The sequence below is a fragment of the Liolophura sinensis genome, chromosome 11 (assembly GCF_032854445.1).
Source record: "Liolophura sinensis isolate JHLJ2023 chromosome 11, CUHK_Ljap_v2, whole genome shotgun sequence".
In the NCBI taxonomy this organism is placed as follows: domain Eukaryota; kingdom Metazoa; phylum Mollusca; class Polyplacophora; order Chitonida; family Chitonidae; genus Liolophura; species Liolophura sinensis.
The window spans coordinates 29,233,305-29,248,540 of NC_088305.1; the positions used below are offsets into that span (position 1 = coordinate 29,233,305).

General features: G+C 38.2%; 1 protein-coding gene across 1 annotated transcript in view; it reads right to left on the bottom strand.

The window, feature by feature from the left end:
• Positions 1-739: 739 nt before the first annotated feature.
• The window catches only part of LOC135478074 (formin-like protein), a 56,865-nt gene continuing 42,368 nt past the window's right edge, over positions 740-15,236 (bottom strand). The window contains 16 exon segments of the mRNA XM_064758344.1: positions 740-1,690; positions 2,029-2,134; positions 4,297-4,398; positions 5,187-5,291; positions 5,888-5,934; positions 5,937-6,059; positions 7,146-7,206; positions 7,208-7,276; positions 7,694-7,786; positions 8,387-8,461; positions 8,844-8,930; positions 9,419-9,496; positions 10,995-11,064; positions 11,321-11,378; positions 14,013-14,166; positions 14,473-14,597. Of these exon segments, the coding sequence (XP_064614414.1) occupies positions 1,584-1,690; positions 2,029-2,134; positions 4,297-4,398; positions 5,187-5,291; positions 5,888-5,934; positions 5,937-6,059; positions 7,146-7,206; positions 7,208-7,276; positions 7,694-7,786; positions 8,387-8,461; positions 8,844-8,930; positions 9,419-9,496; positions 10,995-11,064; positions 11,321-11,378; positions 14,013-14,166; positions 14,473-14,597 (1,460 nt within the window). The 3' untranslated portion in view covers positions 740-1,583.

Here is a 15,236-nt window from a genome sequence, read left to right on the forward strand (position 1 = left end):
CAAAGACCCCTTTAAAGCAAGAGAAGAACCTTATATTCCCCAAACTCCATATTATGCAATCTTGGGCCAAAGTTTTTTTTACTCCAGTCTTTAAGATCTTGGTCTAGTATAATATGATATGGACAATATGGATCTGCCCACTTCATTTATTTATTAATCTGACTGGTGTTTGTTTACCTCACACTCAAGAATATTTCATTTATGCTGAATCGGCCAGCATCATAGTGCCCACTTTCTTTAAGCAAAGTAAATTTTCTGGCTTGTTATATTTGATCTGCCACGGTAGGACCTTTAAGCAGAAGTGACTTTAACAAATCTATAATTTCAATATTGACCAGATTCTCTCTTACTGAATAAAATTAATATTTCCGCTTTTTCACTTGAAACTTCATTTCTCTTCAGTTGTGGCATTTCTCATAATTTGTCAAGGTTTCAAGTCAAATTCAAAATAGGCTTTAACCATGTAACAAATGTCCACTGAAAACTATTAAGGTTTTCAAAAAGTGAATTTCAACATATCTGAAGTCTGTCTATTATACATGAAAAGCATTAGAAAGCTTATTAATGACCTATAATTCATCTGAGAGAGGGTGGTTATTTAGCAGAAATGCCCCTCCAAATGTACACTGGTGATCTCCAAACTGACTGTAATACCTCCAGGTTATGTAGACAATTCTAGATTACACACCTATTACATACACTAGATTGACAAGATGGCACAATGTGTGTGTGTGTGGGGGGGGGGGGGTGCATGGGGGGGGGGGGAGGTGGTCATTGAATTTATGTGAAAAAAGACCTGGGGCCGATTCCAAAAAGCAATTTCTGACTTCAGTCAAAATTTGAAACATGAGCTTTAAGATCACATTTCAAATTTTGTCCTTAGTCAGAAATGGCTTTGAAGAATCGCCCCCTGACTGGTTGACTGGTTGACTGTTGACTCCACCCAATTTTTGGCGTAATTCCTAGCCAAATTTTAAGGTAAAATCGAGGGTTGTGAGAAAAGATGAAGTAGTGGTCATTACATTTGATGCACATGATCTAAAGTAGGAGTGGAGTTATCACCCTTTGTAAGAGCTCTCCTGCGACCTGTAAGTTGACTGAGAAAGTTAACTCTCCTGGTTGCTGTGGTAACTGACAAAATCAGCAGGTGGAATGACATGCTTGTTGCTTTCATAACAAGACAGTATCAGACAGTCACAAAATCTGTAACTTCTGCAAACTCTCTCCATGTCTGGAGCGCCATCTTTGAAATTCACAAGTTTATATTATTCTAGCTAAGCCAACCTTAATATTATCATCTCCTCTGGCAGAACAGAATTACAAAGCTGAATTTCCATTTCATGATGCAAAATAAAATCAGTTTCATACCAAAATTAAACCGTACTCAAGCTGATCATATACGAAGCCTCAAGATTAACAAGATAGGATGGCAAATTTGTCAATTTCTGCCATCATCACAAAGTCACGGCATCATCTGGATTAAAAGTTTGCAACATCAAAACTTCCTCTGTTCCCACAAGCTGCCACAGCACAGAGGGGTGTACCTGCAACAGTGTCTAAATCACCGATGCACATAGGAGAGACTAAAACATCTCTGCCCTGCCAGTCGGGGCCTGCACAATCCCTTCCACACGCCTTCGTTGACTGCGTCGAACTCCGTCTGCTCGACGATACGGCTCGTTCTTTAAGTCTGGAGACAAACAAAAAAATATTCCAGATATAAACTGATCAAAACCAAAACCAAAATTCATAAATTTTAGGAACTTTATTACTGATTTTGACGAGGCTAAAATAGTGGCAAATATTCAATTGAATTTGCACTGACTGATTTTTTCCTTCTGTACAGCATTTTTAAAAGATTTTCACACGGTTGGAAAAAAATCCATCTGTTTTGTTGCATAGTGTTCTATGTTTTCGTAACCTGACACATTCTTTCATTTCAGTCTTTCGTTTGCATTTGTATTTAAGTGAACTGATGCTTGGTCATAAACTGGTGGACTTCTGGAAAATGTGGTGAAAATGTCTGACCTAATAAAATGTCTTCCAAAGCTCCATGGTACACTTCGTCTTTGTTCAACAACTTCTTCTCCTTGATCTGACGATTCCGTGACTTCAGCTCATTCACGACCGCCTCCTGGTTATGAAAACAATGTACATGCAGTTCAGGGGGAGGTAATGCAAGGCTGAGAAACTGTGAGTCAGGTATACATGAATCTTAAAGCAAAACCAGCTCATTAGTCCATTTTCATATTGCTGATGGTACATTAGAGTGTAGAACTTTTCTTTTTTTTTTACGTCCTAGCAAAACTAACTGTACATAAGTCAAGACACATCAAAATTACAATAATTTTCAACAATATCTTATACATGTATATTTATTTAATTATTATTTAAGTTTTTTATTACAGATTTTTTTCTTAACTCCATCCTGAAGAATTTTTCACTTCACTTCAGTTATTTAAACCATGATTGATAAGTATTTTTGATACAGAACATTTACAAGTCATTGATGTAATATTTCTGTAAAAATAAAGTAATTTCACTTCTAAGATTCAAATAAAAACAACCCCCAAAATCCAGCAGGCTTGAATAATGCAGTAAGATATAACCCCCCACACCTCATAATGACATAAAAACAGAGGAAATGAACCGAAGCAAATAAAATGACAAACAATGACAAAAAAATAAAAACAATGAAAAAGAAAAAAATGTACAACAGTCCTTTCGAATTAGGTCTGATTAGGAAAGTGTTATCACTTATGTCATTTGCAAGACCGGAACTTCCTAAATATCTTGAAGCTCTCTCCTAAAAGTAGCTTGTATTAAATGCTTTTAAAATTTTAAACTTTTATCCAGAATCCAGGACAGAATCTTTCTGGAGTGATCATTAAAAAGTACTAAAATGCACCTTTCACAGTTTATTTAAAGATAAATTTTATAGAGGCAGCTGTGATGATCTTTCACACACAGGGTATTTATTGATTTATTTATGTTATTGGTGCTTCACGCCGTACTCAAGAATATTTAACTTATACAACGGTGGCCAGCAGTATGGTGGGAGAAAAGCGGGCAGAGCCTGGAGAAACCCATGATCATCTGCAGATTGCTGGAAGACCTTCCCACACGGTACTGAACTTGCCAGAGTACCATCTGGCAGGTAAGCTAAGTTGGTAGAGCTGTGAGACTCGATATATTTTGAGGAGTTCAAATCTCAGTAGAGCAAGTCTCAAGATATTTGTTTCCGTATCAGAAATTCAACCATTTGTCCCTCGTATTCAGTTATGTGTAACATGGGATGGGTTCACAATGTCACAGGGAGGCAGTTAATACTGTGGTTGTGGTACAAGGACAGTTCTGTACTTTCTTTACATACTGAGGTAAAAAAAAATGAGATAGCATATTAGGAGTAACAATACTTGTAATCTCATGTCATGTACAAATGCCAAACATTAATAAACAGATTAATTAGCCTGTCAAACAGGGTTAATATGGCATAGGTATCACTGAACAAGGCCAAACAAAAATGTAAACTTAACAAAAATTCGAGCAAATTCCCACACAAAATTAAAAAAAAAAAACAATGGGCAAGGCAAACTGAAAACAGCCCTCTTAAGAAATGTTATGTTTGTTAATCCATCAATAAAAAATTTTGCGAACTAAACTGAAAACAATCCGCAACAAATCAAGATTCATTTTTAGTAGATTTCATCCAAGTAAGTTATAATCTGGTGACTGGTGTGAAATTTGAGGTTTTATTCAGCAGGAAAAGAAGAGTATATGGCAATAGTAAACAGATGAATAAATCTAAAATCCATGCAAGCAAAAAAATCAAGTATATGTCTGCTTAGTTTACTGAACTGCCAATGCTAAGGATTTGAGACTTCTCTTCAAAGGGACACACTCACTTACATGAAAATACCTTAAAACTGAACCAAGTTGGGAGCTGGTGGCTGGTGTAAATGGAGTTGACTAAGGTAGGAGATGTAAATTTGGGTGGATGGTGTTGGTTTTCCTGAATCGTGGAAATGTATGGTGGATTGTAATATAACACAGGATATACTATATACATTATATATAAGATTGTTCAATTATGATAAATACACAGTATACAAGCTTGTTGAATACTCAGCCTATTGGAAATATAGTCACCAAGGGGAGATAACCAGGGTAAGCCAGTCCTCCGCATGAGGCCTCCACGTGCAGCAGACCAGATCAGGGGGAAGTTAACTGCAGCATTAGTTGGGTTACCAGGGAGAGCCATTTCCCAAAGCAGCTAGCAAGACCATGCAATGTTACCTGACATACTTTCTTTTCTTTCTTCTTGTTGGGAGGCTGTGGTGGTTCCTGCATGAGAGCAAATTCCATCTTCTGCCGTCGTTCATTATCTAAAACGGCTTCCTGAAAACAAAGAATGCATTTAAAACTAACTGTCAGGCCAACTTTCGTACACGTACTTGTATCACCCCACAGAAACTTTACTAAAGGTTAACAGAATTTTTTGTTTATTGATTTGATTCTTGTTTAAACGTCATACTCAAAGAATTCTTCACTCATTGGCTGGCGGTCAGTTTTACTGTGTGTGGGATAACCCACCAACATTTGTTAAGATACTGACCAACACTTCCATACTGGTGGAAGACAAATAGTCTTCACCCACCGAAAGACTAACCCTCGTTATCAAACACAGTGATAGAGGAGATCTACCAACTCCATATTCAGGGCCAAGCTCCCCAGAATCTTTAGCTATAACATTTGTTTATTTGACTGGTTGTTTTACGCAGTACTCAAGAGTATTTCACTATACGACGCCGGGCAGAGCCTGGGGGAAAACTCATGACCATCCACAGGTGCTGACAGACCTTTCCATGTACGACCGGTGGAAGCCCGCATGAGCTGGACTTGAACTCACAGCAATTGGTGAGAGGCTTCTTAGTCCATTGTGCTGTGCTAGCACGTTAACCACTAGGCCGCAGATGTCCCCAATCCCTGTTCTAATACCATACAACATGCACATGTTTTTTATTGTATGACGGAGGACAGGTTAATGAGAAATGATAGCACCCTGCCAGGTACCTGATAAACCTCCTGACTTCAAGTCGCAGCAAAAGTCACTGGCCACCTAGAGACCTATCGTGCAATAATGTTTATGTAAACACTGAGCATACTGATTAATCAGCTCATCTCACCTTATACGCGTTGACAAAATCTGACAAACAAGGAGAAAGAAGGTCGTCGGGGGCAACGTTCGGTGCATTTTCTCCAAAATACTCCACAACCCTGGAATATGCATCCTGGTAAAAAAAAAGGCAATGAAACTCTGTTTAAAATAAATAAAAAAATTTAATGTTTATCGACACATAAATGTGCTCTACTAAATTCTGATTAATTCTAAACAAATAGAAATTAAAGAATCAGGTTACTGAGCTTTATATATGAATGAGGAGAATTTTACCAAATCCTTATGCCTATAAATAACTGTAAGTTCGTTGCTTTGTTCAACGTTTTGAAACTAGCGTTAAGCTCAACTTGTATACAGTGCCTCAATGCCTGAATGCCTGATAGTATGACATCAACATAATACACACCACGTCAAATACAAAACATACTCTTTAAGTTCTTTTATTTTATTGAAATTTACATCATGCCCAAAACAGATTTCACTTCATAGAATATCCGAAATATTGTGGAAAATGCCTGGTGGAAACCACTGCACCTTATATGTCTCATGGCTCAACGCAACAGCCGATAGAGACGCTCGAACTGGATTTGAACCTGTAACTTCATAGCTTAAGAGCCTTGTGTGAACAATGAGAGTGACACCTTATATGACTAAGCCAGTAACTCTTGCTCTACATTGCTGTTCTTAACTAACCATCCTGGCACTCACCTGTGCTGTTTTAGTATCACTTAGTAATTTTTGGAATTTGTCTTCGAGTTGGCCAGAAATCTTTTATTAGCGCTGGCGGCTCCTTGTGGTCTTTTTTATTGTGGAGTCCTTCTTAGTCAGTGCATTCCCCTCTCCAGCTCGTGTAAATCTATCACCACATTCTCCAGCGACACTGTCAAATCAGAGGTCAAGCCTTTCAAATAGAATGTTCGATTTATTCTCATTTTCAAGACAGGTGTACATGATGTCATCAGAGAAAAAATGGTTATTAACTGATTTGACTGAAGTTTTACAATGTACTCAAGGATATTTCACCTATAGATGGGGGGGGGGGGGCACCATTATGGTGAGGGAAATCAGGCACAGCAAACCCACGACCATCCGCAGCTTGCTGGCAGACATACGTACAACCAGAGAGGAGCCGGCATGATCAGAACAAAATATGAATTAAATACGGTTTCTGTGAAGATTTGGAGTAGTGGACAAGAGCGGAAAGGAAGTCGCTAAAATGTGCATTTGCTTACTAAATGATAACAGTATTCAAAGTCTGCAGCTGCTGTAACAAGGAGAGAACGCACCGTGTTTCTGCTCATGCCTGCTCATCAGTTAGAAAACCCTTACACCTTACTCCGCATCTACCTCAAACAATCTCAAATTTCTCCATAAAATGACCACTACTTCATCAGATCAGGTAATATTCAGAACTTCAATACAAGGTTCCATATATGCACATAATTTTTGTGACCATTTAAACAAGAAATACTTAAATTCCCTAAAATTCTGCCCCGAAAAGTTCATTTTTTTGAGGCACATAAGGTCAAAACTTTTACTTTTAGTGCTGAAACTAGGATATCATTCTACATTCCAAAACTTCAAAATTCTTTGTCACTGAAGAAAAAATTAGTTCCCATAGTAACATACACTGTAATTAACAATTTTCATAAATCATGACACAGAGTTGGTTTGCTTGTTATTCACTTCAATGTGTGGCCGTGAAGCACCTGATCTCTCAACAAAAACCGCCTCAGCAAAAAGATCTGACTTCACCACTTCAGGAAAATCAAACTTTGATCAGTTCCATCGACAGTCAGTCAAAGTCAACATATTTTATTCCTTATTTCACCAGGTGGTGAACGGAAAGTTGTGCAGGGTACAATCATTGCTCTCCCTTAGTCCATTTCGGAATGTGTACATCTCAACTTTATTTTGTTTTTTTTTCCCAAACCAACAACTACGTTTCTGAGTTCATGTTCCTCACCTAATGCGGCCTTGTCAATAAACCTTAGCTCCGCCTCAAAGTTGACCAAGTCTGGGAATTTTGTCCTGTATTGTTTGTGCCAAAAAGTGCATCAGCGTCACTTTCTTGTCACCAGACTTCGCATCTACCAGCTGAAGCACAAAAAAGGAGGAATATCTTTCGGTGAAAATGTTAGGGGAGGGGGGGGGGGATTTTGGAGGGTTAATTTTTGACAACACACACTAACAATAATAATAATAATAACAACAACAACAATAATAATAATGATAATTCTTTACATCAGACTGAATTGTCCAGATCACAAATTAACAGAAAAAAAAAAAAAAAGAGAAAAAAACTAATGACACACAGGTTAACCTTTATGTGAGTGAAATATATGGAAACTACTCTGTTACATGTATTTATGTATTTACCTTACTGGTGATGAGCGCTTTACTCAAGAATATTTTACTTATATGGCCAGTATTATGGTGGATGGGAAACCAGGCAGAGCCAGGGGAGAAAATAACATTGTAATTTAACAGATAATTCTGACAATGGGAAAATACTTGTCCACTTCACTGACCATGTCCTAAACTCTGTAGCTTGAATCCATACGCTGGACCCCTCTTAGCACTGTTCATGTAATTACCAAACGCACAGAATAATCTGAAAAAAATCAAAATAAAACCCACTGTTTTTTTTTTCTTTGTTCAACATGACTAATTTCATAAAAAATGGTGACTATTTTGACTTTGGTTCTTGAAGTATCCAGTGTTATTAATTTTTCAACTATAGAGACTTATTATACTAGATACAAAACAAAAAGTGGTAATACAACAAAATGTAATAACAGTCATCAGCAACGTTCAATTTTAAAGGCCACTTGCACTAGAGCCCCTCAGTGAACGGATTATGTCTGAGTAACTGCAGAACAAAGTGAGATACAGGCCCTGAGATAACGACATGATCCTAGACTTAAGTCAAAATTTCAATCATTAAACTTGGTATGTTCCTTTCCGTTACTTTAGCTGAAATTTTTTTCACACTAGCTTACCATTACTTTGTCAAGCACTGTTGTGTCCTTGTTTCTTTTAAAAAAAAAACAGTTTTAAAGTCACCTAAAATTTTGACTTCAGTATCAAATTAGCTCTGTTATCCCAGGCCAGCGCTGCTAATTCTCAAAGGTAAAAATCAGTCCAAATTAGCATCATGCCAATTATCAGTGTAAAAGTTAGATGAAGAAATGAAAGCATGACCGTCAATACCTCAAGTAATTTCTTGACTTTCTGTGAATTCTTGATGGACATGGAAGCTGCGATGATGGCGTTCACTTGCTGGAAACAAACCGAATCAATCAAAATGTACGCCTGAATCACATGTGCATGTATTACTAAGAAATATTAGCTCCTAGGGGACACAATTCCCCCCCCCCCCCCCACAAAATTATTTATTATTTACTTGATTGTTGCTCAATGCCTCTCTAAAGAATTTGGTAAAATTTGTAATTTTTTGCTTTCAGCACTATTAATGTCTCCTAAATATTAAAATAACTACATTGGATAAGACATTTACTGAAACAGTGATTATTAAGAGTCCAGCAATGTGAATAGCAATAAACAATACCTTTGGCTTCACCTTGGCATTAAAACATTTTTTTTTTTTTTTTGTAAAAGTGTCCCGAGGATAGCAGTTGGACAAGTGGGATGGAGGACTTACCGGCTGAAGGTGATGGATATTGTCGTAGAAGTTCCCAACAAAGCTCATGATGCTCAGCTTCTGTGTGAGGCGTTCTACCTTACACAGCTGTTAACACAAACACAGACAACGGGGGAGTCATTCACTGATTTCTTTTGATTGTCCTTAAGACTACACTCAAGAATTTTTTAACTTGTTCAATGGCCGTCAGTTTCATCGATGGAGAAAACCAGGGTGCCTGGCATAAACCACAAACATTTCACAAGCAGATGACAAATTTTCTCACAACTGACAGACTTCAACTCTATTTGTCTAGAAGATCTGTGGTCTTCAATAAATGCTAGCCTGAACAAAGGGAGCTGAATATAATCTCGCATTCTCATTGGTCAGACGCTAACAGGTGCAAGAACACTTTCGCTGAATGAACCAAACAGGGCCCTTTCTGTTTTGAAAGCAGTTAAATTCATAGCTTAATTGCCTTGATCTTGAATCACTGCACTCAACATGCTTTAATGACAGAAATGATTTGCAGTCAAAAAATATTTCACATCTGAACGACATCACGAAACTGTCACACTAATTTATTTTTGGCTTACCTGCATCATGAAACGATCCTCATCCGTCAGAGCTCCGATGGGCTTCTTCTCCTTCTCATACTCCCTGAATGCTTTTACCTGACAATTACAAATATGTCATCGTTCACATCTACATTATCACCTACATCTACATTATCACTTACATCTACATTATCACTTACATCTACACTATTACTTAATTTATTTAATTGGTGTTTTACGCCGTACTCAAGAATATTTCACTTACACGACGGCAGCCAGCATTATGGTGGGAGGAAAACAGGCGGAGCCCGGGGGAAACCCACAACCATCCGCAGGTTGCTGACAGACCTTCCCACTTACAGCCGGAGAGGAAGCCAGCATGAGCTGGATTTGACATCTACAGTGTAGCTTATCTGCCTAATCCAATGATACACACTTCACAAACTACACCACAGACAATCATAACCTGTCAGGATGTGAATGAAGGCCACATCAGCATTATTACAGCTATAAGATGTACAAACACATCAGAATTACGCTGAAAACATGCTGGCAAAACCTTGCTTTACATTGTGTGCGAAATGCATAAAACGGAGATGTTTCTTCAATGAACCTCCAAGACTACATTTGCTTTCATTATAACATTTCATATGTAAAATTAGGAACACAATCAAATACAATTCTCACTTTGGACAAAGCTGTTAACTATTCCAAAGGATGACAATCAAACCAATAATCACAAACAAATATACAACTCCTGCAGGCGTGAAGAGATAATACTCATACTGAAGAAGTTATTTACCAGAAACTATTTTCTCTTCTCCACATTCTAAAGAAATCCTATGTATTGTATTTCACTGAAGTTTGGTATGTCAATCAGCAATTTAAGAAATGCATTTAGGTCATAAAATTATACTTTTGATCATGCCAATACTTCTGTTTTTCTGGTCAGAAATTAATAGAACTTCACTAAAACCTTTTAAGTGGCCCTATAAGATGGATGAATAAGCAAGAACCATGCAAAATGTTTGACTTAAACTTAGACTTTGTAGCAAGGCTACCAAAGAGCTCGCCTGTAAGCGACTCATGAATGCAGAACTTCAGCTCATGACATAGGGAACTGCAATCGTGAATTTGGTGAATTACGGTAATTAATACGCACACTTTTGTGTCACTGTGTTTTATATGCAAGCAAAACTTCAGGTCAATACACGCTATACTTAACACATCGATTTTGATACATAATACACTAAGTCAAGGATTCAGTAATTTATGGCATTTAATATGTACTGAATCAACGATGGAATATCACCCTCGGGTTATTGTGCTCCACATGTATGCAAACTCTGATCTCAATACATGTAGTACTTTTTAAGATACAACTCCTAACATTTTGTTTAACATTGTTTCCCCTGTTGATGCTGATGCTCAGGGTACGACATAAGCTACCTGTCCTTTGTACAGGCGCACTAAAAATTCTTAACTTTAGATGAAATACAGTAAACCTCATGATAGTGTGACTGAAATGCAGTGTGTCTGCAATATCTATGCATCAATGAGTATCATCAAAATACTCACCATTACCTGTGGTTAGAATAAAAATCTGATGTCTTACCTCCGCATCATTGGGCAGCACGGTCAATAGAATGTCCACCATGTCCAGAGACAGTGTCTTCAGGTCAAGGCTGGTGAGTTAACACAAAACACAGGTGAACATGTGACTTTACCGATTAACAAACTGACTGATTTGATCGAGCCAGTTTAGTTCCAGTAAAGAAGTAAATGTGTCAAAATATGAGGGGTTACTAAAAAATACTCAAGTTTTCATACAAATTTCTTCACAGACTCTCTCAGAAAGCCTCACTTTGACGTGCATTTCAATTTAAAAATATCCCACCGACTCCATCTAGACAATCTATACTTTGCTAACTAACTACAAACCTGTTAATAGCACGACAGATCTCATCGTTGGTCATGTCAAACTTCCGTCTTGTAATGGCTACAAACATAAAAGTATGAATTTTAGTTTTCAGCTAAAGTCTTGCTTATCAACACACTGTCAGATCAAGAACAACGAAAAATTAACAAAAGGTTTGATCTGACTTGCTTGTTTGGTTGCTGTTTTAAATATCAAGAATATTTCAATTATACAACGGCGCACTATTTTGGGGGAAACCGGGCAGGAAACCCATGACCATCTGTAGGTTGCTGCCAGACCTTTCCACATACAACCGCGGAGAGGGAAAAGTGGGTTGGGGAAGAGGAGCAACAATCTTCATAAACAGTGCTGACTCACTGAAAGTACATTTATTTATGCACTGTAGTCCACAAGTGTAGAATTTGACACATTTTCCTTGATTCTGATTTCCCTTACTCCTTACACGAACACTTTAAAGTTGTTTTGTCTTCAGTTGGATCAATTTCTTATCAGAAAAACTTTGTGAGTGTGATGCTAAAACCTTCATGAAAGGCTTCTAAAAGTTCATTTTTAAATGCTTAACTTAGGTAAAATACAATACCTGGTTGTTGTTAAACACCATACTAAAGAAATTTTCAATTATACCATGGCAGTCAGTTTTATGAGAGGAGTTAACTGGAGTCTACAAATTATCTGTCCAAGGTTTTGAACCTGCACCTCATGTATCCAAGTGACTGAAAGGCAATCACCTCTAGCCACTAGACCATAGCCTGCTCTCAACTGCCTCTACAGATCAGCGGACGATTCCGCAAAGCTCTTTCTGACTTATTGTAAATCATGTAAAGCTTAGACAAAAATTTCTGGCCATACATCTTAGCCAATTTGAGTTGATAACAGCCCCAGCTGTGCAGTAATGCCCAGTGAGGGTCTTGCTGCTGGCCCTTGCCACATGGGGTAGACTCCTCAGGCATGGACAGAGAGAAGGGTGATTAAAAACCCACTAGTCTATCTAAGTACACATAACAAGCCATTGTTCTCAAGGCTGGGTCGGTCGGTCATCGAAAAAAAAAATTTTTTATTTTTTTTTGACCTGTGAAATAACTTGCGGAAACTGATCTAAAATTCCCTCTGTGGGTTGCTAATCTGCACCGCATGAGGGTCGACTACGGTACTTGACAGTGAGGCTTGAAGATTTCCCAGCTAGTCACACCTTTGTTTGCACTCATGAATTAAAGTGAATAAGGCATCAAGTGACAATTGCAACAAACCTGTATATTCCAAAAATGTCCACACTAAACAGGCTACTTGAGGTATTACTTCTCAGGTTGACAGGTCAAATTTGCGGTTTACACTTGCTGGCCTCAATTTAATGGGCAAATACTTAATTGTTACAAAGGTGTTTCAGCAATACAGGTCTGCCTGGTAAGTATCAGTCGTCAAGCCCTCGTAAAATAGCAGTGGAGTTGGTCACGTCTCACACACGTTTTATTTCATCACAAGCGAAACTCTCCTCCCATTCTAGAAGAATTTTATTTTCCCTCCTTATCAAGTCAGGTACCTTCAGTTAAATACAGAATTCACATTTCGGCAAAGTTTCCGAAACAAATTACACCACATGTTCTAACCTCGTTCTGGCATCATTTTCGAATTCTCAGAAAACTCAGAGTCATGTGAGCATAAATGGCTACACGTAACTGACATCTTTTGACATTGCTACTAATTCATTTCAGTAGGCCACGTAGTCTTGTATTTCAGTGTCTTATGCAACACACGTGACCCATTACAGCGAGCAGAATTAAAAACAATTGACAAAACATCAGGTGGTCGGATCGGGTCTCTGCTGTGATTGAAGGGCCTCCTAAACTATGTTGAAACTTCAAAGACTATACCCAGAGCTGTGGGAAAGATTTGGATTACCTACGATATCAATACAACTCAGCCATTTATATCTGAATACTCAATAGGTAATACTGTGGTTTGGCACCCCTTCTCTCTTAATTTCCATATAATGAATGCTGTTCTTGGATCTTCAAGGCTTCTTTACACATTCTGATAAAAGCAAACTGCGTGAAAAGGAATTTCCTTACTCCAACAATGGCAAACCTGTAAAGCTCAACCTAATAGCAGTAAGTCAGAGCAGTGAAGTATTGTATTTATATTTGTCAATTAGCTTTTAAAACGCATGTGGGTATTTATTTACTTTAGACACATATTCGTCGCATGGCACACCATATGAAGCTGTGCATTCTGGCAGAAGCTGTGTAGCGAATCTACCAGAGCTAACAGCTACATGTTCAGTGAAGCATGAGCATGTTTTCTGGTCTTTTCACACGTATGTACAATCCTACGAACACACTCCTCAGACCTCCACTGTACCCAGCTGTGTCCATTAACCAAGAATCACAACAACACACAAGGAATTATGGGATACACTTTTGAAAATCACCAGCTAAATTCTACATGATTTACAGCAGGTCAAAATTCAAAAACTCTGTACTATGCCTAGTTTTTTTGACCTGGAAGTTGAAATTTGATGCTTGTGTTTCAGATAACATGGATGACAGGTACAAAATTTTAATTTCTAAAACCACAAATTAAGCTTTGAGATCATGTTTCAAATTCTGACTCAAGTCAGAAATGGCTTTGCGGAATCGGCCGCTGTACTCTACAGAAACATTAGCCAAAGCCCCCACTCTCCTCAGCAGGGCTACTCACCAACATTACGCAACCTGTTAGGCTCCATGAGTGTGATGGATTCAGGTTTGCGTAACTTCTTCAGAAGTTTGGGCGTCCCGTCTGTTGTATCTCGGCTGAACGCACCAGCGAAGCCAAGCTTGAATACTTCCTCAAACTCATGGAAGTCGATCACCTGAAACACAGGGCAAAGAGAACAGTCCTTTAATTCCACTCGCTGAGAGTTGTTTTACCACATAACCACGAGTATGAAAAAGGATTGGCTGATCCACTAAGAATGTTGCATTGATTTGAAATCTTCCGATAGGAAAGTCAGAATTCTTGTTTTATTATTTATTTATTATTCATTTATTCGCTGAATATTTTCCTTCTGCATTGAAGCTTATAAGGTATCAGTGACGCAACAAAAGCAGCCCAGTGTTACTTCCTGGGCTGAACATGGTAAATGTGTTAATACTATAAAATAAATCTATACACTTACATCATACAATTTGTCATCATCCAGGTCTGCGAAAATGGTACCTTTCACCTGGTTTGGTTTGAGCGGCGTCCAGTTCAGTACTGGCAAGCGGAACTTTGTTTGGATCTTCCTCTTGATTGTCATCGCTAAAAACAAAAACAAAGATTTGGTAGGAATTAGTTTTAGTGCAGCTCATTTGTCACGAAGCTCTGTATTTTTTTTATGTTCAAGAATATTTAACATGTCTGATAGTGGTCACATTTAGGGGTTGACATCACCTGACAAACCTCCTGACACAAAGCCTCACCAAAACCAGCAAAAGCTGGACTTGAACCCATGACCTAATGGGTCAAAGGGCTTTCACCTGCAGCAAGTGTAGCACATTTGACAACTGAGCCACAGAGGGCCATCAATAGTATACAACTGTTACAGGAACCAACCATAATATCATTTTGACAATGACGACCACACTTACATTTTCACGATTATCTGGATTCTTATAACAACACTGCATTGTGGATTAACTGACTGATTGATTGGTGTTCTACTGTGATTGATTGGTGTTTTACCGTGACTGTGCTCTAGCATTTTTTCACACTGAAGTACCTGGAAATAGACCACCGACATTCACCAGGTACCCGGCCGTGGATCACATTATCTTTGATATGACTGAATGTATGATCATGGCCTATCACCACATCAGCAATATTTCAACCATATTGTGGCGACATCTTTGATCTGAACATTATTTCAGGATGCAGTTCATCTACCGTTATTGTGAATTC